This window comes from Oxyura jamaicensis, chromosome 28 (assembly GCF_011077185.1).
Source record: "Oxyura jamaicensis isolate SHBP4307 breed ruddy duck chromosome 28, BPBGC_Ojam_1.0, whole genome shotgun sequence".
In the NCBI taxonomy this organism is placed as follows: Eukaryota; Metazoa; Chordata; class Aves; order Anseriformes; family Anatidae; genus Oxyura; species Oxyura jamaicensis.
The window spans coordinates 2,754,242-2,777,290 of NC_048920.1; the positions used below are offsets into that span (position 1 = coordinate 2,754,242).

The window sequence follows — 23,049 nt, forward strand, 5'->3', positions numbered from 1 at the left end:
GGTTATTCAGATACAGGCTGCTCTGACTTACAGATCTCCTCCTCCTCTTCACATTTAAAAACAACCAGTGACTGCCAGAGAGTTGAGAGAATCTATCACAAATACACATTTCCACCCTGCGCTCTGTAAATCAGGATTAGGAATTATATTTCTTTAGGTAAGATGTTAATAATCCCCCTTCCTTTAAAATATAAAGCTTGGCTTTGGCATGCACTAGCCTCTCCTATTTTTGTGGGGGAAAAAAAGGAAGAAACAGACAAAAATCAGATTCGTAGCATTCAGGTAGCACGTATTTTAAAGGTTCTACGTATAATCAGCATGAAGGAGACACCAGCCATGAATCTGTAAAAAACCTTCACATCACAGATCAAAAGATTCAGAGCAGGAAGCCTAGCTAAGTGGGAGAAGGCTTTTTACCAAGCAACAAATTAGAAATTCCCGTATTTAAAGCACTTCACACCCCATGCCTACCACCACTCAGAACAGCAAAGCTGAGCTGGGATAAGCTTGGAAGGAAAGCTTTCCTCTACCGTCTTTGTTACGAACCGTTTTGCTCCTCTTGCACGGTTTCTGATCAGAAACCACTTCCCATACAATTACCAGTCAATGCCACTTTCCACAAACACATGGAAAAGCAAACACACAAAGATGCATCACAGAATCTGCCCGCCTACAACATTTCAACTTCTGAAGCCTGACAAGAATTTCCTTCCTGTTCCGACCCCCTGCAGACACCAGAGCACTGCCCAAACACACCACCCAAATGGCACGGCAGAAATTAATTCCTATTTCCTGATCTCTTCTGTTCCACAGGACAGGATGCCAGCAGGGGACTGCACGACAGACTTCCCTTACAATGCCGAGGTTGCACCAAGAGGTACTTTTTGATCATTATTATTTTCAGCTTGTTTAGATAAGCAGTGACCCCTCGTTAGGCTCTGTTCAACCTGTTTTTGCATCACTTATGGCTTCTGTGTGATCCGAAGATCACAATGGCTACCTGTTTTGTACTCTTTTGTGCCTAAGGTCGCAATAGACATCTTTGACCCTCTATCAAGTCATTTCTCTGAGGGGCATTGAGATGCCACTCACACCCCAATCCGCCCATCTACTTTCCTGAAATTTGTACAATTAAAATCCTTACCAAAAAAAAAAAAATCAGGTCCCACAATTAGGTATTTTCATTATTATTTTCAACCGTATATAGCAGATGTCAATATTTTCACACTTGGGCTTTAGGTTTCACAGATAGAATTACAAGAACAATTGTTTGTTGATCTGTAAGAACAATTTAGTATCGACCATCGTGTGCAAACTAGGCCAAGTCTAGCTAGCCACTGATGTTGAACCGTAAGCACCACACATTGCTTCACGCAAGTCTCCCCTGCGCTGACAGTGAGCTCATCTGACGAGCCAGATGATCACACTTCAAATTTCATTCATCACAGCCTTCCACCAGGAAAAATGAAACAGTCCCTGGAGCAGTAAATTGAATGAATTCATGGTTTTTATGCTATAAAACAGCCAAGATCTTTTACCTCCATCTCAAAGAATCACTAGGCTCATCAAATAGGTGCCATACTTTGTCTCAGGTGGACTAACTCTAGCAAAACCATGCTTACAAATGATCAGAGCTCAAGAGTTCTTACTTAGAAAAAGAAGCACATAGGATCTAGCATACTGATGATGCAAGGGGGTTGAGGAAGGATGAAATCAGTTTGAGTCAGGCATTCTTTGACACTTCCACCAGAGTTAAGAGTCCCAGTGTCTCCAGCTCAATTCCCTTTCCCACACCCAGACAGGATCATACCCTGACACGTCTTCATCCCCCTGGCAGGACAAGAGCTCCGTACACTGGTAACACGCAGAAGCAGTAGCTGCTTGATTGATTCTACACAGATATGAAATCCGTGGTAAGCATGCTTGGCTGAGGAGATTTACTTCTTGTCCAAAGACTTTGAGAATAAGCACATTAAAGCGATCGCGCCAAATAAACATGACCCAGCATTTCAAATACGAGGACTTAAGAGATGCATGGATCCTTACTGCCCCTGTGTAGACAGAAGGCTGGTACAACACAGAACCAGTATGTCTGACTCCAGGTTTTGATTCATATCAGATCCAGGAGAAAAAAATTAACCCTGCGTCCAAGAACCTGTGAGTTATGCAGCCTATTGATAAGCCATAGCACCTGAATTACAGTTTACCCCAGCCTACCTGGAGAAGCTCGTTAAGTGAGGAAGTTACAGTGCTTAAGTTAGCTCTTGTGAAGGGTTTTACGAAGAGGTACTTCACAAAGCTTGTCCTAGACAAACCACAAATCCTCATTTACAGGTCTCCAGCTGGTTTAAACTGATATGATACATTTAGCATAATAATGCATTTGGAAATTAAGCAAATTGCTCCCTGGTGGCTTGCAATGAATTGTTTCCTTAAAAGAGGGGTGTTGTGGTTTGTGCAACTGAACAGCTTACCAGCATCTCCAAAGTATCTTTTCGGTACATACCCGGTCAAAAGGAATGCCGTACTTCTTCAAGATTGACGGCGAAATGAGGGTCATCTTGTGACGGAGGAAAGCATCGCATCCCTGAGAGCTTCCAGGAAAAAATCCTGTGGAGACATTACAAAGAGGGCTATCATTTCTGGACTGTTATATCCAATCATTATTTAATCAGAGACAAGATGACAAAATGAAAACCTGCCTGAATACTTTAGATAGATAAAAACAATAGGCGCACTACTAAAGATGTCAGTAGTTAGCACATGCCTCGCTGTTTAAAATACCCCATAAATCTTATGGAAAAAAATTGCATGTTGATGCACAAACGTGTTAATTCCATTCAAGTTGAGAGTTAGCGTGTAAATCATACACATGTGAGCATAAGCAACTTGGCCAGAATTTCACTAAAATCTTAACAAATTAAGAAACACAACCTGGCTGTCTCACGTTTGGGCTAGACTCTGAGCCACCCTTTTTCTGAATACGGACAAGGAAAAACTGACAAGCATGCACCATCTACTCCATACTGGTATGTCCTTTTTATACCTTCTTCGATGGGCAGCTATATTATTCCTGGGAAAGTAACACAACTGTTATCAAACGATTCCAGAACGATCTGCCCTACATACCAGCCTAAAGGGAAAAAAAATAAGCATGCAGATGTTAATATGCAGTCAAAGGAAAGAAAACAAAACACATCCACTACAATGCAATGGAAAAAGGGACATTCACTGGCCACAGCAGTCACTCGTACATCTGGCAGAGACAGCGTGATCTGACTCAGCAACTCAACGGTACGAAGTGCAAGTTCAACCAGAGCTACGAGATCCACACCGAGTCATTAAAACAAACCACAAATAATTAAAAGTAGGGTAAAAAACAAACAAAACTCTTGATGTCAGTACTTCCTTCCCAAAAACATCAGCAAGACCAATGTAAAAGCACTGTGTTCAAGACCATGTGTTCGGGTGATTCAATCAACAAATTACGTGTTTGGGATAAAAAAACCACCACCATTTAGAAGAAAAAAAAAAAGGCAACCAAGCTCTGCGAGCAAAACTAATTGATGGGACATAATGGAAGGGGTTTCAGAAAGTGAAAAAACAGGATTGCTGGATTCCAAGTTTTCTTATATTTTTGTCCTAAAAGCATTTCAATTACAATTATGACTGTCTACTACCCAGTCTGTCATCCTTCTCTGCACTTCCTCTTTTTAATGCACAGTTTAAGTGGCTCTCATTAAAGCCACTAATAAAGAAGCACATTTTAAGTGATTAGCACCAATAACATGGCAACACATTAACATTCTCTCCATGGGCTCCACAGCTCTCCCAGTGAGCCCATTTACAGCTCAGCTATTCATTTTCCATATTAATTGCACACTCATCTCTCCATAGTGAACTTCATCGTCGTATAGACCACTGATGCACAGGGCAGGGAGGATGCCCAAGCAGTAATGCTGCTTCATTGTAGTTTTAAAGCATTACTCATCCCAACTTCCATAAGGCAACAACCAGCTTAAAATAAATCATTGATAATTTGTGTCCGGTTTATTGCCAGCCATCACTGTGCTCCAAAACCCATCATCAGTAAAATGAAGTTACAAACAGCAAGTCTTAATATTACTGTGCCAGACTTCGGTGTGATATTTCAGATTCTACAGAACACGAGTCATCTAGATTTATTAACTTTCTAATAGATGAAGCAGTAGCTTCTATAAAACCTGACAAATGATTAAACAGAACTGCAGACCCGAAGTAACTTTGAAATACAACTTTTCTGAGCCACAATTTTTAATATTAGTAGTATTTAGGGATATTGTTTTCCTCTGCATTAAGAGACAACACGACCATGCCCAAGGAAATTTATGCCCATTTATTCTAGATTTATCCTACACTATCAACTGATCCCTTCAACACTCTCCCCTTTTTTATTTAAGTAAAAAACAATCTCTGTAATGACAGTCAGCAAGAAACACCATTCCTATGCATACCTACTTTACCGATATTATTATTTTGCATCAGAATACACGCAGCCTTCCAGATCTTCCTGCCTTAGCACAGGCAGTGCTTTTGCAGCATTATCTTCAACAACAGATTTAAATCATTAAAGCATGCCTCATCGAAGATGAAACATGTAGATTTTGAGTTAATTATTCTGGGACAGCAGCTTTTTTTAGCTGGGCAGCACTTAGAACATTTGCAAGTACACAAAAATAGCAACAAAGCACAAACACAACATCAACAAATAAAAATAAGTATTTTTGCAGTCAGTCATCTTTCCTGAAGCTTCCATCATTACCAACTGGAAATCAGAAGTGCCCAAACCAGAACACCGATGCCTGTGTTCGCTGCTCTCACCAAGGGCAGGAGGCAGCTTGCAGGATGACCCTGGCAGGTACTCAGGCAAGAACACACACGGGGTTTTCGGCAGCTGAGGCTGGCACTTTGTAAGGCCAAAAATTACAGCCAGCCTGGTGAGAGGTGGATGTTTATCACAGCTCGAGCTAGCCCTGCTTTTTGAGACGGACTTTATTGTACTGAGAAGACTGAGAGGGATGAGGCTGGAATAAAAGGCAAGCCGCCAAACACTGTGCATCACCACACAGGGAAGCGAGAACTCCCCTAGCTGTTCTCCATGAATGCTGGCGCTGCATTTGCAGCCCCTTGCCTAGTTAAGATCAAAAGTAATTGATGCCCATGCTGTATGTGAAACAGTGACAGTGTAGGAAGGATGGTTTATACCACACTGCTTCCCAGCAGAATGTGTGTAACGGGGGGGAATTATCACAAAGACCCCGTAGACAACACACCACAGAACTGGAGCACCAGAGTTCTCAGCTCACTGCCACAAACCTCCTGTTATGCGTGGAGATGCACAAGGGGTCTCTTATTAAATCCATTCCCCACACATGGTCTTACTGCCTCAAAAATCAAGTCTTTTCCATCAATTTTAGTTAGGGCCGTAGCGTGTCAGAAGACTGAGGCTTTGAGAAAACAGTTGCACTGGTAGGAAATGCTCACAGCACTTCTGACAAGACGACAAGGTTTCTGCCCCTGAAACTATTAAACCAACGCGGGTTCATCAAGCAGCTCTCGCAATAGTAAATTACAGTTGTCAGTTCAAAATCAATCCTTTGTAAATCCATTTGAAAATTAAGGGCAGGATTCTCCTCTGGGATGCTTTAGTTTTCACTAGGAACACACCCGGGTATTTGTCCAAACAGTATTAACACGGCAAGGAGCTAAGCTTACCTTTCGCCAGGCGTTCCAGCCTCTTGCCGTGTTCTGGAGGAATGGCATACCTAGGAGAAAGTCAGAGAAGAACAAAACGTCACACCGCAACCTATAAACAGTGAAATAAAAAAGGGGCTAAAAACAACCGTGGTAATAACTTTCAGCACAGCACAAGTACAATGAATGTCTGGAAATGTAACCAAAACTTGAGGTCTGGAAGGTATCAACAACATATAACACGTGAGGGAAAGCCAGTATTCCCCTCCAAGCCCTCAGACACGTTACACGAGGTGTGATATTTGTCTGCAATCGTTTAAATGCATAAAATCATAAGGCTGTGCTAAGGATCGACAAGTAAGAAGTTTCAGAGAGGCTGAGGAGGTGTGAGGGAGGGTCTGTGTGGATTGGCCTATCTACAGGAAACGCAGAGAAACATTTTTCAAAGAGAACTGCAAATCTTTTAGGTTTTATTCAAAAAAGTAAGCACTATTCATAACAGCAGTCAATGCTTGTCTGCGTGCTGGATGGCGTTGCCTGATGTGAAAGGAACAGAATTAAACTTCTAGGCAATTTTCTTGAAGAGGTGAATGGAGAAAGCAAGGTCTTCTGAGGAAAACAGCATTAAAGAATACAGGGAACAACTTCTAAACATCTGTCTCCCAAAAAAGTTATTAGTTCGCTTACTGCTCTGAAGTTATACGACCTCAGTATTCACAGAAGCAAAATTCAGGTGTCAAGATTTTATATATTCAGGCTATGAGGTAACTGAATACTGTGATACACTTAAACATGGTTAAAAAGATGACAAAAATAACGTCAGTGGAATTTTTTAAACTGTTGTTTACACACTGCATCAAATTAAACGTGGCTCTCATACTCATTTTTGTGACAGTAAGAGAGAATTTTGAAAATTTATGTGAGAATTACATTTATTACTAGCTGTAACTCCTGCACAACATGAATAATAAAAAATGAGTTATTTTTGTTATTTTCAATAAAGTTGTCAAAACCATCACGTCTCATTATAACAAGTTGAAAACAGGATATTGTAAGCAGGCAACTGCGTGATCTCAACGACAGGTAAAGAGTATTGCTCTACTAATGATAGCATCTCTCTAAATTTTAAGGACTTTCAGCCCGTTCCCTTGCTCAGCTTCTCAGTTTTCAACTTAAAAGTTTTTTACAATGTAAGGAGAAAGAAAGAAGTCTCATCCCACGTTGCTTTTGTCCACAAACAAAAGTTTACCTTTTGTGATCTGGCAGGTTAGAAAGGACAACCAAGGAAAGAAATCCTACATAGGATGCTTCAAGAAAGATTTAGACATTAAGCCGATTTGAACTGATGGCTTAAAAAAAAAAATCTAAGGGAAAACACTATGTAGCACCTAATCTTATAAAATAATAAACACAGCAAAGGGCTCCCAACGTCCTCTGACCAAAGTTTGACAGTGCCTTAAATTGCATAATTGTCAAACAATTCAATTTCATTTGTCCGGGACAAAGCTAGTAACTTTCATTTTACAAAGACCATTCATCACTTACATAAATGTGATAAAACTAATCCTGATCCAAAGCTCCTTTGTGGGATTAATGTCCCTTAAAACAGGGAAATGAGACATTCCATTTCTTCTGGGAAAAACGCTGAAGGATTGGGAAAGAACTAATTTATGGCTACAAGGCTGCTGATGATTAATGTAATATCCCCAGTCTACAATGCAACCTTCACTTAATTAGTGTCTGTAATTGGGAGTTGTAAAGATAAGATTAATTGAATCTTGAGGATGTTAAAAGTTTAATATATTGGAACATGGTTATTGTGCTATCTGAAACTGCAGACCGCAAAAAGCCAAGCTGAGCTTTGGAGAGCAGTCCGCGGAGAAACAAAGAAGGACTTGCCTGGATAGAAACCAGCAAGAAAGGAGGAATTTCCAGCTTATAAACAAGAACTGTACGTAATAATATACAAATCAGAATACCCTACCACAGAGCAGCCTCCTGGTAATAGCTGACTCCAGTTTTATAAATTAACTTCTTTGTTTGGACCAAGTCTTTTAGGAAACAGAGTCTATACATCCTTATAAATGTATTCTTAGAAATTCACTAAGTTAACTGCAGAAGAGAATTAAGAGTAGGTCAAATTCTGCTTTAAGTTGCACTCACAAATCTGACCGATTTACATAAAGATAGGGAATAAAGCAAGAATTTGGGCTGCTATTTAAAACCAGTAATAGAAACAGAAGGCTTCTGCAAGCATTGCACAGATTGAGCTAGCTAGCTGTGTATGATCAGACATAAAATGATTGATTACAAGGTAGAATAACAATGGAGGTGACATGGAAAGATTAGAAATTGCTGCAATCAAAGGAGTATTGTAATTGAGCATATAAGCATCCACGAAGGGCTGCCTTTTGTGTAAGACCTTATGGTAGCATCCTCCCGCTTTCACTATGAAAAACGGCCAGGCACTTATTAGGAACGAAATACCTGCCAGAGGGAACTGACAAAGCACTGTCACTGAAGACGATTTCTTGCCGTCCTTCTTGCACCCACAGGTTGGGGTTCAGATCAACAGCAAAATATCTTTAATTCCAGAGACAGCTGCCAAGATTGCGCATGGTAAAGCATATCCAATTATTTCCTTTTTTATATGCATCGCTTTGAACACTTCAAGGGTTTTTTTTAATCAAACAGTAGGGTTCTTTTTCCTTTAGTACCCCAGCCCTAACACTAAAAGAAGTGGGTTTCCTCTGGATAAATACCAGAAACAAAAGCCATCCTATCGAAATCTTAAAAAGGAAAAGAAAAAAGAAGCACGTGTAAAACTGCTTCCCTTTTCTGTCCCATTCAGATGATAGCATAAATGCATTCCATAAAGACACAAAAAGAGAAGAAAAAGCACCTCGGAACAAGAAAAATACCAGTGGGACTTTTACATCAATTGGTCAAAATAGATCACAGTCTCCATTAAAGTTCTCAGACTGGGCTGTGTCTGCAATATGAGGCTGACAACTTCCCGACGCTTCACCACTGTTGACAGAAGCAGTTTCATGACATCCACCTGCCCGAGTGAAAGTGACTCGGGAGCACAGCAGACCTAACTTTGACACAGCCTTCAGCAGATTTTTCTTTCCAACCACAGCAAAGATGGAGCAAGGATTTTCTGTCGTCCCAAACAGCCACAAAATTAAAGAGAAGCGATGCTGGCAGCATAAATATTTTAACAGCCCTTATTCATAACTATCTTTTTATAGGCTACTTCTGCTTCAGAGAAAACATCTGCAACTGCCAACAGAAAACATGACAGTGCCAAAAATGCTGACCTTGAGCCACTGCTTCAAGTGCAGTATCTGTCCCTTCTGGTTCATCCAGGCTCCCCAGTAAGAGCTAAGCTGGCACCAACGGCGCCAATCCAGCGACTGTCTTCAGGTGCATTGAACTTCCAAGAAACTGGGCTTGCAAACAAACCCAGAGACCACATCTCAAGTACCTGCTCCCAAGGGTCGGGGCAGCCTTACCTTGGTTGGCTGGGACAAAGGGCCAAACTTAGCCCAGAAACCTGCCACGCGGCAGTTTGTTGAATTACTGCATGAATAATGTCTTGCTGCCCTGCCAGGGAACATAAGATTTACGGAACAGGAAAAAAAAAAAAAAAAACTCAAGATAAAAAAACTTACAGCTATATGACTCAAATGTCATCTTACCCTGAAGTCAACAATCTGAAAGTAATATACTGATCCTTCTAAATTACCTTTTCCTACTCTTTCTACTAAAACAAGAGCAAGTGCCTGAAATAGATTAAGTATCACTTCTACAAAAATGGAACTTACTGCTCTACGTGAAAGATTTTCAGCTTCCAAACTTGTTTCACGAAACCTAATTCCAGAATATCTGATCTCTATTTCCGTTTAATTTTCTGAGTTCTTGACTATCCTGCAAACCTGATTCTAATGGTAATTACCAGACATCGGGATGACGGGTCTAGAAGGTCCATGCCCCAAAGCTACAGACGCGTGAGGTGATCATTCCCATACAGTGGTAGCTTGCTTTTGTTCACAAGTAATAAGTTTAACCGGACAGTCCCCTTTTTATCCTTAATGCACAAGATCCTTCCTATTTGCCATAAAGGATGTCATTAACGGTGTAATTTTCTTGGTGTTTTGTTTATTCCCCTGGAATGGCTTGATGGATGTGGATAATTATCAGACTATAAAAGCCAGCAAATGTGCTATTTTCTATCGCTCTAAATCATCAAACAAATAAAGTGTGAAACAGCATTTTTGAATACAATTTTCCCCTCTAATGGCTTCGAATTATTATCGGGAACAATGAAAATAAATAAGCAAATGTCTTGTGAGTTAAGAATTAAATGAGTGTGCCAGTAAAAAAAAAAAAAAAGTACACCGGCCATGCTGGGATACAAGGACTGGTTCAGAAGCCATTAAAAGATGACATAAGAGGGAATTCACTACTGCAATGTCACTGCTTTCCAGCATCAGGTGTTCTTCAGGGGCCTTCCAGGCTAGCTCAGATTCTGACCTAAAGCTGTCTCATCAAAGTGGGGGATGAGGATGGTTCAATTTTGTCTCAAAAGCTATTAAAACATTTTACCCACAACAAAGCACTGCTGCCTCAGGCAATCCTCGGCCCACCCGTGCCCTCCCCACCGGTTTCTCCTGGTTTAAGGGACACCATTCGCAGCTATCATTAGCTTCGGCAGAGCGCCAGAATATCCCGTCCCTTAGTTCAAGCTTCCCTCAAAGCTTCCAAGCCCTTTTCTTGCTACAGTTGTGACACAGGCTCACAGATTTGGATAGTTACGACACCTTGCACGTCAGCAACTTGGCCTCTCCTTCGCCAAAACGGAACAATTAAGCAATTACTAGATTACTAAATCGCAAGCGCCCGCTCTCTACTAGAGATTGGGCACCACGGGCAGAGGAGGTTCAGCTGCAAGGCTTCGGAAATGTCACTTCAGCCCAATTCCTGTTAGAAGGTAAGAAAGTTAATTTCACAGTGTCTGCACAAGATCTGGCCAAACAGGGCCCACACAGTTTAACATGCTATAATTACTGAAATAAGGAACGCAAACAAAAAGCGAACAGCACATTTAAAGTGCCTAAGACCACACGTCAAGCTGGGGGTTAGTTACCTGTCTTCAAAGCAGATTTAGTTGTGCCAAAAATATTGACCCTTTGAAGATTCAAATGCCAACCTACTCTCGGTGGTGACAGGCAGAATAAAAAGCTATTATTTCAATCTCTGTAAAATAAATGTGTCCATAAATGCATAATCTGAACCTTAGCCTTCAACATCTTTAGCCTCCCTGACAGCAGTAATGCTTCCAAAAAAAAAACCACACAAACCAAGCCTTTGTCTATCAGGAATATTTATCACCCAATAGCAGCCACTGAGAGCCACCACTACATGCAGAGGAGATCCTCGTCTGCAAAGTTCACATCCTCTTTCCAAGACCTGTTTTTTCTCTACAAGGTAAAGTATTTATAATACATCTCCTAGCAGTGTCAAAATAAAGCTCAGAGCAATAATCAAGAGTTTTTCTGTGCTGTTCTTAAAGCTGGTTTTGCAGCCTGTCTGGAGAAAAGGTATTTCAACAACAAGAATGGATTGCTCCTTCGTCGTGGGCACTGTCAGCTCCCTACCCTTCAGTCAGCTCTCCTTTTCCTCACCTTTACTGTCCTCCACATTTAGTAGTCCTTCATCCCTTTCTCCCTCCCAATCTGTTAAAAGACAGCAATCAACACCCCTTCTTCTCCTCCTTATCAGTATCTGAGGTTATCCAACAGTGAATTTGCTTTAGGTGCTCAGTTCCACTTCTCACAATCACCATTTGGAAAGCAAAAAGTCTCTGGCCTCCCTCATCTGTCCCCCTGTGCTGTGGCTCCTCTGCATCAAGAATGCAAACGCGTGCTCCGGAGATAAGACCGCACACGGATCAGAGAGCTCCTTGTTCCTAGGAAAAAACCTTTATTGAGTGTCTGCAGTTTTATCTTTAATGGATCATTTTACAGGACAATAGATGATGGAATTCAGTATCTTTAACCAGCAGTGTCAATGATTTCAAATAATGACATTTTTATTGAAATACACATAGGAAGAAAGATAAACACAGAGGCTTGGGAGTATCTGCTCAAAAAGCCATAATAAGGAGTAAATAGGTAATGACAGAACAAGATTACAACCACACAAGCACACCAAATCAACCTGTCTTCTAAAGCTCAGAGAAAAAATGAGCTCTGAAGACAGCTGCTCAAATGCAGCCCTATGGGAACGAGCACAGGAAGAAAACCAGGACAAAACCTGCTCAGAAAGGTAACAGTGAGCGTTCTCAGCGCTTGTACCGTGGAGGCTATTCCACATAAGATCCCTCTTCCATTAGCGTAGCTGTCTAATTATCAACCCCACTGCCATCCACAATACCGAGAAGTGGCAAGTAATTGTGCTCTTAACAGAACACCCAAGATGAGAAACCTCCTCCTTCCCTTAAGAAACTGTCTGGGCAATTACAGCCCTTCAGTTTGTTCTGCAGCAACATTAGGCAGGATATTTCAAGCCACTCTGGACTTTGTATCGAATCCTAATGGATCGACTGCTGGAAGATTACCAAAGGTTACCAATCACAAGTCGTTAAATCACTCTCATCAAAAGGCTCTTCCGATCTTAAAGCTGCCATGAGCTAGAAATAGCATTAGAGACAGTTTCAAGAAATAGCATCAGACAGCTGCTTTTTCAAATTCTGATTTTAAAGCAATAAGAATTTTTAATAGGTGCACCTGAACAAATAACTTCAGAACATGCACAAGACCACCAGACAATTGAACATTTCACGTTGTTTCCCTAACCTAGAACTAACCTAGAACTGGGTATGAGAGTAAGATTTTTCCAGAGCCCAAATGCAATTTTTAAATACTATTTTAAAACAGGGAGTTTAAATACGAACAACCATCTGGTCTTGGAAAGACTACCAATGTAACAGTCCAGTAAGCTGCACAGCAACAAATGCCGGGCACAAAGCACGAAATTACAAATCACATTGGAGTGATTCTACTTCCACATGCACAAAATAAACCCACAGTCTGCTTCTGCACGCAGTGAATGAGCTGTATATGAAGGGGGTATTTTACTAAGAAAAGGTGTTTGGGGGAAAACATTATGAAATCATTTATTCATTCAGTTTGGCCAAGAAGATAATTAGTATACAATTCAACAGAGATGAATGACTATAATATGCATCCTCTTACCACTTGCTGTTATTTGTTTTGAAGAACCTGTTCACATCACATTTATTTCCCTAAACTGGTAATCAGATTATTAATTACTGGTTCCTTTCATAATGGAAACTGCACCAACACAAAAAGAAGCAAAGATTGTGCTTCAAAGCCCTTACACGGTAAAAAGACCTCAACACAACTCAAGAAACCTGGAGAAAAAGAGGTAACCAGGGGAGATCGCAGATGTTTTATCTGGTGCCAACTGGCTTGTGAGAGCTGCCTCCTTCACTGGGCACCAGCACGTGTTTGCTCCTGCTCACTGCTTTTGGAGAAGAATATAGATAGCTTCCTACAGCAGACCAAAAGAAATCCGGTCGTTAGTAATGAAAGGTATCTTTGAATGCAGAAACCCCTCGTGCTAGAGACGCAATGCCACTACACACATTTCCTTTTGGAGGAAGAAAACATTCCAAAGATGTAACGATCCTCAGCCATCAAATGATGGCTGAGCACACCACCACCTACTTTGAAGCCAGTGCCTATGCTCCATCAGCATCAAAACTAGGAGTGCTATAGCTAGGGTCTGATAAAGGTTGGTGACACAGCTCGTAAGGGTTCCTGTGTTTCATCTACTCAATCCCCCTTGCCACGCTGACTGTCCAGTTGGAAATGAAGTGGCTAGAAACCCAGCACAGACGTTACTTCGAACATTAACTAGTTAACAATCACACAGCACTCCGACGCAGAGTGCTATTTAAGTACTGCCATTACTACAGGCTTCTGTTATTTTAAACTACACTTGCACTGCACTTGGCATCACCCAATGTCAATTTTCTCTCCTGAGCAAAAAAAAAAATCCCTGCTGATTTCTGCCAATGCCTTAACAAAACACGAATACAGACAAAGCTCTGCAGTACCACTGTTGGTTCCCTCTCGTCTAAGCAACCCCCTTCAGGGCCCTGCCAAGCCGGAATTTGCAAGCTCGTTCTCCCACAGGGCCCAAGTCAAATCATGCCGAAAGTTACGTGAAGCATGGAGGCACATCTCCCTCCCATCTTGTCTCAGTGGCAGAGTGCACCGTTCAAAAGGCTCAGTTATTAAAACCAATCTGTGATCCTGTCAGACTTCCATAGATCTTCATTTCAAATCAGGCCTGAGCTTTGAGCAGACACTTTCAAAACGCAAGAATGAGTTTCAGCAAGAGCCTTCTTGGATCAAAGGCACGCTTCTTTCAATCCAGACTGGGACTACCGAGCTGTGATGAATTATTAGTGCTGGCGGAAACGGCAGCACACGCATTAAATGCTGGAGTAGGAGCCCACTTGAAGACACCACTATAAAAATAAGAATGAGATCACAGATCAGCATTACCACCTCTCAAGATCATTATGGGAGAGCACAAAGACGAGCCGTAGATTAGAAGGATCTTCACTTTCCTAGGCTCAGGACAACCACTAGCAGGCAAACCCCAACTTGTGGGAGTTTTTAATTTCAAGAAACTAAACACACACAACAGAGATTGGTGCAAAATGCATAAACTGAAAAATCAAATGGTACCGAAGAATGTACTAATACTGAACCTTCTGCAGTGGATTTAGGCAAGAATAAGAATAGCAAACAGAGCAGAGGTCGTCAGCTGGGAGGAGAAGGAGAAAAAGCACTGATGTGACAGAGCTGAGTGAAAGGAGCAGAGCAAATGGATACCAACAGCCTGCTGCCTGGCTGAGGTCATTTCACCCATTCTTACAGAGCAACAGTCCCTCCTCAAAGGGTTTACACAGCTGATCCCATCAGTCCGAGTCTGCCTTGGCCTTCATGGCATTTTCTCTTGGTGTTAGATGAGAGTGCCTGCAGAAAGGCCCAGAGCACCATGCCTCCCCTGCAGCGTGAAAAGTTATCTTTTAATAATCTATCTACAACAGTGTAACACCACGATAAAAATCCAAGTCTATTAGAAAGAAAAATCCCCACTATTCCAACTGCAGGCACCTCATTTGGAAGATAATCCCCCTAACGCGTCCCTGGGCTCATCGTGCTTTGTATGGTTTGGTTTGATGACTTCACTACATTCAAAACACTCCAGTCCCTACAACACGCCGCTCCCTCGGACGTGTAAAGCAGCCTATCAACTACGCCGGCCCCTTTTTAATGAAGGTTACATCATCCTTCAGGCACAGCACCACCTCCAGGACAAACAGCGCCCTCAGCCCTCGGGGAGCCTGGAGGAAGGCTCGTTTGAATATCAGCAGCGTAGCGTGGTTTGTATTGATTAACTAATGACTGCGGTATATGAGGCTTGAAAGGCTGTATTAATAACTCACTGCTGCACTGCTCTCATTTATCAGGGAATTACAGGGGGATGCAACTCTGCATCTCAATATATCACTCCTTTCGTGAATCTCGGAGCAAAATCAACATGCACACGAATTCTCAATGCAGAAACCCGAAGCAGCTTTCACCTAGCAGTTGTGGAAGATGTAGCAGAGTGAAAAGCTGCTCTGCCTGGTCATACTTTATCTCCCTTACTTTTGATTTCTTTTAATGAATATCAGTGTTCCTTCCTCTATCCCTTCTATCAACAGAAAAGGGTCTTGCTTTGCCAAATCTGCCTGAGAGTAAATGGTGGTGCAGTTAATCTATAAATCAACCTTCACCATAAATTCTACTTTTTCAATCCAAAACTGCAAAGCTGTAAAACAGATTACATGGGATAGCAGAGGCTGGAAGGAAATTTGTGAGCTGCAAGGAGCCCCTCACTGCCAAATGGCCTTCCTCTGCCTCTCCTTTCTCCCCCACTCTACCCCAACAAGCCGATAAATCTCCACTGTCACGGAGTGGAACGCACAAACAGCAAACGTGCACACCCATTTAAAAAAAAGGAAGGCTGCAGACCTTGGGGATCGAGGGGGGTGAGGGAGAAGGCTGCAGAACCTTCTTCTGAATTTCCTAAAGCCAAGAAATGGGTCAAGGAAAACTCAGAAAATAAAAATAAAAATCTCTGTATGGATAGGGAGAAAAAAAAAGGCGTACCAATTCAGAGTCCTCAGTCGCCTTAAGAGCAAAACGCCTCTGTGATTCCTGCCAATCTGCCTTCAAGAAATTCACAGGATCTCCAGGGTGCGAGGGTTACTGAGATCCCAATAATCAAGACTCAAAATCACATCTGATCAATTCAGTGATTCAACCATTGTGTGCAACAGCTCCCTGAGGGAAGGCTATAGTTAGAAGGCAGTAAGTGATGCAAGGGAGAAGTGCCCGTCCCCCCTGCTGCCATACAGTTCAGTATCAAACATTCAATCCAGCTGCTTTAAATGGGATTACATGAAGCCCACAACAAACTGCAACATATGTGAGCGTGTGTTAATGCAGGAGGATGGCGGAGAACACCACGCAGGGGAAACGGGGACAAGGACCCAGTGTCCTGCATTGAAAAAGAGTGAGAGAAACTGGAAGAGTGGAGCTCTGTGCCTGCATTAGGTCATTTTATTTCCCCAAGATCGTTTTCCAGGGATCAACGTTTTCTATCCTGGAGGGAGGACAGGACGAGAATTCTGACTAAGACAGCTGCAGTGCTCCCTAAGACAATAATGAAAAATAAAATCAGCAGTAAGATGCTCAGCACTTGCATATCTGCAGCTGCCTTAGTATATGCTATTAGCCAAGAATAAAGAGGGCTCCCTGTACAACCCACTCCCAGGGGAACAAGCACGTTTTGCTTTAGATCTCCCCCTTAGATCACTCCTAGAAAATGTGCTATTTCCATATTGTTGGTGGCATCAGTAACAGATACTCCAAATTTATTAAAACGTGGATGTTACAAGCAAGTCCTCCCCTGGACTCGTTTTCCTCAGTTCCCACAGAAAGACTTGGCCTGCGCAGACATCATTGCTAGAGAGCAAGAAGAAGGTAGAAACCCTAAAATACTATAACCAAAGTTTTCAGGTAATTCTACATACTTTCAAGGAAGCCGTGTTGAGACCTTTACAACACCGAATTCTAGAGTGGTGTTTAAGAATGTAATCCTATCAGTGACCAGTGCTTTTAACTAATCATATTATTTTAAAATTCCTTGGGTAATTTGTCCTTAATTCTACATAAACTGCTGTTCTGGCAAAAGCGTACTATGTGATATCAAAGTCAAACAGATTAGGCATGATCCACTTTCAACAAGGGAACGTTTTAGAAAGGAGACCATACAACTTAAAAGCTAAAGCTGGCTCCCTCTCTTAATTAAAGGGGGATTAAACATCCATCATGATAAGGAAACAGAGACATTTTATAAAAATTGATTACCATCCTCAGTGTCACTCTGGTTTAACACCTGCAGTTTCTGAGAGGAAGATTACAGTATAGCATCCCACTAATACTTAAAAAAAATATCAAATATTGTTGCAATATGGCAAGATCAGTCACAAAACATCTGAGAAAAGTGACCTTATTACCCAGTCAGCTGTTACCGTGTTGACAAAACATGATGGAGACAGTACTGCCTCCTAAGTGTATTCAATCTCAATTCAATAATTGTGATTACAGGCATTTCAAGTTTCCTTGCGTTCTTCCTTACTACTGGAAGCCCTGCAAAGGTGCTATTGCATTGGCTTCTCATGGGCAAGGGACATGAAAGGTCTCAGTGCTGCTGTTTCCAAGAGGAGAGCCTTTCTGAGGCGCCTTTCTGAGGCTCAAATGAAACCAGCTGAGGCTGCACTGCTCACCACTCTGAAAGGTGAGAAGTGCTGGTTGGTGCTGCTTTGGCAGCATTAGAGCGTGGGGCTTATTTTGTTCCCCTAAATCTGTGTGATTACTACTGCTGCGGCAATTCAGAAGTGTAAAACAACCCTTATCTAACACGGGAAGAGAACCTACATAACGGATATGCAGGACCACAAAGCACAAATATATGCGCTCACACATTTTTGTAGAGATGAAGTGAAATGGCGGAGTATCTCAGTGTTTAAAAATATGCTTTTGAAACAGCAACGGCTGAGACGCATACATTCCTCAATAAAATGCCATAATAACCATGAAGTATTATACTTGGCATTCAGTTTTGTTGCTTCTGTCACTATAAAAAATCAGTCCTCTCTTAGCGTCATTTGACAATATGCTCTATTTTAGATCTCAGCATATGAATGTACAAGGTAATTATACATAATATGTATAATTGATACAGTAAAAACTCCTACCACAAGAGGTTTAATATAGGGCTGCAAAATGAAATACATTCAAACTTTTGGAAAAAAATGAAGACTGACTATGAAAAGGTTGTAATTAAACGACTAATGTGAGAGGGACATTTTATTATAATTTGAGAAACAAGCAAGCAAGAGACTCAGTCTGGCAGCTCCCTGCCTGAGAAGCTTAAAATGAAGTTTCCCAGCAAATTCACGGCACGTTTGATGGATAGTGCCCACACCTTCCATATTCCCTCTTCAGTCTAATCTGACTTATTTTCTAGTTAAGTCAACAGAAGTGTGACTACGATGTAGACCAGATGCATGCACCTGAGAAACAAAGCATCAAAGAGATGATCAATAACAGGCAAGTATATGGCCAGTATAGATATCTTCACAGAAATAATCATACTGGTTAAAGACAAACAGTGCTCATTCTTCTTGGTGTGAGACAAAGCTTAAGAAATAAATTCATTTCAATCTACAAGCACAGATAAATCATTTAAAGATACTGGAAGAGGGAAAAAAAAGCTGTCTTCCATTACCCCCTTTGCTCTCCCCCATCACTGGATGACCCTTTACTGCTGCAGTACTTCACTAAGCACTGAACATCATTTTAACCTGCATCCCCAAGAACTGTGCAGAGAATTCATTTTGCTACAGTCTGTTCTACTTAGCTTATGGAAAGGGAACGGCACAAGAAGCGTTGGCAGCAGGACTTCACTGCAGTGAAAGAGACACATATTAATCAAGGAGTTGTATGACCAAGCAGCTGCTCGTTAGGTTGTACAAAGAAGTCATCTTCAGTTGTTGAACCATAAACATTTATTTCAACTCTCCCACTCGAAGTACCCATTTTGCAAGAGGTATAACCTAGAATTCCAAAGGCAGGAATAAATACATACATGCAAAATAATCCTTCAGTAACCACCCTCCCTGACCTACAGAAGAGAGCGATTGCTTTTGCAGCTTTTGTCCACTGAGGTGGCTTTTTATGGTCTGACTGCATCCTGACTTCCCTGAGAAGGTACTTCACCTCTTCCACAAAAAATCAACATGTCCATTTCTCGTCCAACTCACCTGGATGAGGTCTGGGCAAACAGCCCTATTCCTTTCTCACTGTGTCTTTGAAAAGAAACAGAGCTGGTGGCTTCTCACTGTTCCCACTTGCTACCCTGCAAAGCAGGGCTCTGGTTACACAGCCTGAATTAAAGTAGCCCAAGATAATTTATGAGGGGCATGAAGAAAGAGTTATGTTTTGAACAGTCAATTTTGAGGCAGAATACTACCAATATACAGAGTGCTTGGTTTCACTATATAAAAATCTCTGACAGCCAAACAATAACTCTGCCTCTTATTTTAGAGCTCAACCCCAAACTGGTAGACTTCGTAACTCTCCACACTCCTGCTATTCCCTGAGGTGCTTCTAAGATGATCACTGTCAGAGTCAAAGAGTCTATAAAAAGGATGAAGGAAGCTGGGAAATTTCCACAGTGGTAGTGCCAGAAAAAACAGAACTAACATTTTAGCCATCTCCCCAGTAAAGCCAGGCTGCACCACTGGAATTTCACCGCTGAAGTCCACGAGCTCCCCCAGCTGACCTCTGGGATCACTGCAACCGCATCCAGAAGATGGGTTATTGCTCATGTGCCTGGAAAGTTCCAGTCTGCTCAAAATGGTATTCCGATTTACCCCTCAAAAGCCCATGCTTCTTCACAGAAGAGCTTAAGAGCTCATTAACAGAAGTTGTCAGAGTGAAAACGAAAAAAGAAATGACTTGGGCAAGTGACATACTCTTGCCTGCTGCTTCAGGGAACAGCAAGAAGGCCTGCCAAACCAGCAGTGGCATCCTGTCACAATACATCTATTTTTTGCCTTATGCAGTTATCTATGTAAGAAGCTCACTTGAACAGGAAAATGGTTTACCCAAAACATGGCCTAACCTCAAAATCCTCATTTTTCCCCCACCATGTACGTAAGGTTTACAGAACCAGTTACCAGAAAATAAAACCTGTACATCTGGATGAAAAAATCCCAACCTCCCCTCCTTTTAAGCATGGTAAAAGTGCCTTCTTTTCCCTCACCTCAGCCCCCAACCAGGTGCATGGCACATCCCATTATTTTTAACCAGCAAGACTTGAGTTCTTTCATAAGAAAATTTTATGATCTCTTTTATCCATTTATAAGCAGCAGTGGCTGAACTTTTCAACAACTAAAATCCCTCTTAGGGAGTATCAGGTGTTCCCTAGCATCTCCCCTGAAATCCTCAATAGGATTAGACAGAAATAAAAGCTACTAAGAACTTCTAAGACTTGGTATTTAACAGACATGATTTTCAGTCTACGATTTCTAGTTCTTTCTGAATCTTACCCAAATTCATACAAGCATGCTACACACAGGTGTTTTGGGTTTCCCTTCTTGAAGGATTTCTTTGTTTTTCTACTATGCAATCTGTATATACCACAGGAAAAAATAAAAAAAAAAACATAAGAACATAAGGAAAAGGCAGTTTTGCACAGATGAGGCAACAGCTTCACACAATGAGTTTATCATCCTTATGACAGACACAATATGTTGTTATCCACATATTGTTATTTACAGAACTCAGAAAAATCAACCCAAACAACAAAACAGAAAAGCCACCGACACTGACATGAAAATCCCAAGATACATATAAGTAGAAAAAGTTTAGTTCAGGCCACAAATATTAGGATATATTTCATTTAGTACCTGTCCTCTCACTTTTGCTCACAATGTCAGAGCTTGTTTGTTCCTAAGCAGAGCAGCCATTACTTGCATGTTGTAACCTGCCTCTCTTTTCTGTCCTTATTTTTGCTTTTGAAAGAGAACCCTCTGTTCTGGGCCCAGAGCAAAAAATAAGCAAAAGACAGGTAGAGTAGAACTCATAACACGTAAGTATGGAAGGAGTGGTCAGATACAGCCACGGCCACGCAACACTAATGCGGACATCAAGGCCAGCCACCTGTACAACTCCTAGAGCAGCTAACTCGTGTGTGCTGACACCGCCACGCTGAAGAGGGGGCTTTGCTGATGGTCACTGCAATGTCTGTGCAAAGGAGAGTAAGCGGGTCTCGTGTGCTGGTGGCACCACCTACTGGAGGTGAGGGCCTAATGAAAACGATTTTGAATGAACCACTTCTAAAGATGAATTTAAAAATTTGACAGTATCTAAAATGAAAGCATGTAACATTTCATTCATTATCCAGAGAGATGTTCCTTGAGATCAAGCTTAACTGAGGCATCATAAGCGATTCTGCAAAATCCTCATGCATCGAACGAGGGAGACTAAGAATCACAAACGCTGTGGCAACAAATTTCCTGACACGTTGGGAAGATTTAAAATGTTCACATTAAGACGACAGCTGAATGTTACAGATCCAGCCCCTCCTTCCACTCCTTTTCAAGCCTGTGGAAGAACCCTATATCCATTCATCATAGCATCTTTGCTGTTGGTAGCTTTTATATGCCTGCAGGCACTAACAGCCTGGAGATATGTGGTGTCACCGGGGACTCATATTGCAGAGATGGGAGGATCTTGTCTGCCAGTGCCAGGGCACAATGACAGCAGTTTCACAGTGACATTTAAGCTCTAATTTGCACGCAAATGTCAATATTTATTAGTCATATCAAGATCTTCAGCAAAGCTCTTCTGGGTTGCTAGAGTCTCTCTGGTTATACTTTTAAATAGGAGGGTTGAGAAAAAATAATACTGGCTCTTGTTAACTTATTCCAGATCTCCTAGGTTATTAATTTCATCCTCATCTATTGATTACTTTTGTGTAAAGTTATTTCCAACCGGTCTATGCATCAACAGTGTTGGGAAATGCTTATCGTTATTCTAAGAACTGATCATGAAAAAGCAGTGCTTGGACCTACCTTGTTCCTGGATTTGAAAGCATATTTACGTATCTAAATAATGGAAATTTTAAAGTAACACATGTCCCCTGCCTACAAAATGATGCAACAACAACAACCTTTCACTATTAAAGGGCCTCTGGAGCACCTATACATTCTTATCATCGTTTGCTCATGTGCATCAGTTTTCTGAGAAGCCCCAAATGTTGAAATCTGTTTTAATCGTAACTGCAGCAAGTGTCCCTAATTCTGCTACTTTTCTACAAAGTTGGGAATTAGGCCTCTAACCTAGTTAGCAATGAAGAAAATAAAATTGCTTTCAAATATAGAGTAGGAGAGGGGAAAAATAGAAAGTGAGAGATTAGGTAGGCCTTACGGAATCGGGTAGACTTGAAGAAAGTGACTTTGCAGTGATCTCTAAGTACAGGGCAAAGGTACATAGTCAGCATCTATCAGTACTCTGCCACTTACCAGGATTTTGGCTCCCCAAAATGCAAGTAGTTGATACTGTAGAGATCCATGTCCTCTGTATGCCAAGCAAACGTCGTCTTCCACATCCCAAAGTAGAGGTACGGAGTGTTTACTCCTTCTATAATAATACCACACTCATGTTCCACCATGTCTAAGAGGGTGTTCAGATTGCCAATATTCCATTCTTCCACATCCTATAACACAAAGTAATGTTTTGTACTGGTACATAACAGGACTTGCTATAGCACCCTAACAGACCACAGCTTCTTTTCAGAACCTTAAAACGTGGATATCCTAGTGTAATCCGGGAGGGTTCCTGTATTTGCATTAATTTATTTCCACCTGCTGCCAGAAAGCTTACTTTTTATGTTCATCAATGACCATGAAGAGGATGCATTACCACTGCTTTGTGGTAAAGGGACTGATTACTAGCTAAATGTGTTCTCTGAAGAGGCACTTGTACTCCATGATACTCAACTATTAAGTAATAAACTCAATAAACTCTACTCATAAACTCAAGATAAACTAAAGGTAAAAACCACTTCTCTCAGTGACATTCCATCCAG

The 23,049-nt window shown here is 41.5% G+C and overlaps 1 protein-coding gene across 1 annotated transcript in view; it reads right to left on the minus strand.

Moving 5' to 3' along the window:
• The window catches only part of KDM4B (lysine demethylase 4B), a 90,241-nt gene that overhangs the window by 49,748 nt on the left and 17,444 nt on the right, over nt 1-23,049 (minus strand). Inside the window, exons 6-8 of the mRNA XM_035348250.1 lie at nt 22,484-22,677; nt 5,755-5,804; nt 2,507-2,610 (exon numbers count right to left, since the gene is read on the minus strand). Coding sequence (XP_035204141.1) covers nt 2,507-2,610; nt 5,755-5,804; nt 22,484-22,677 — 348 coding nt within the window. The remainder of the gene's footprint in view (nt 1-2,506; nt 2,611-5,754; nt 5,805-22,483; nt 22,678-23,049) is intronic.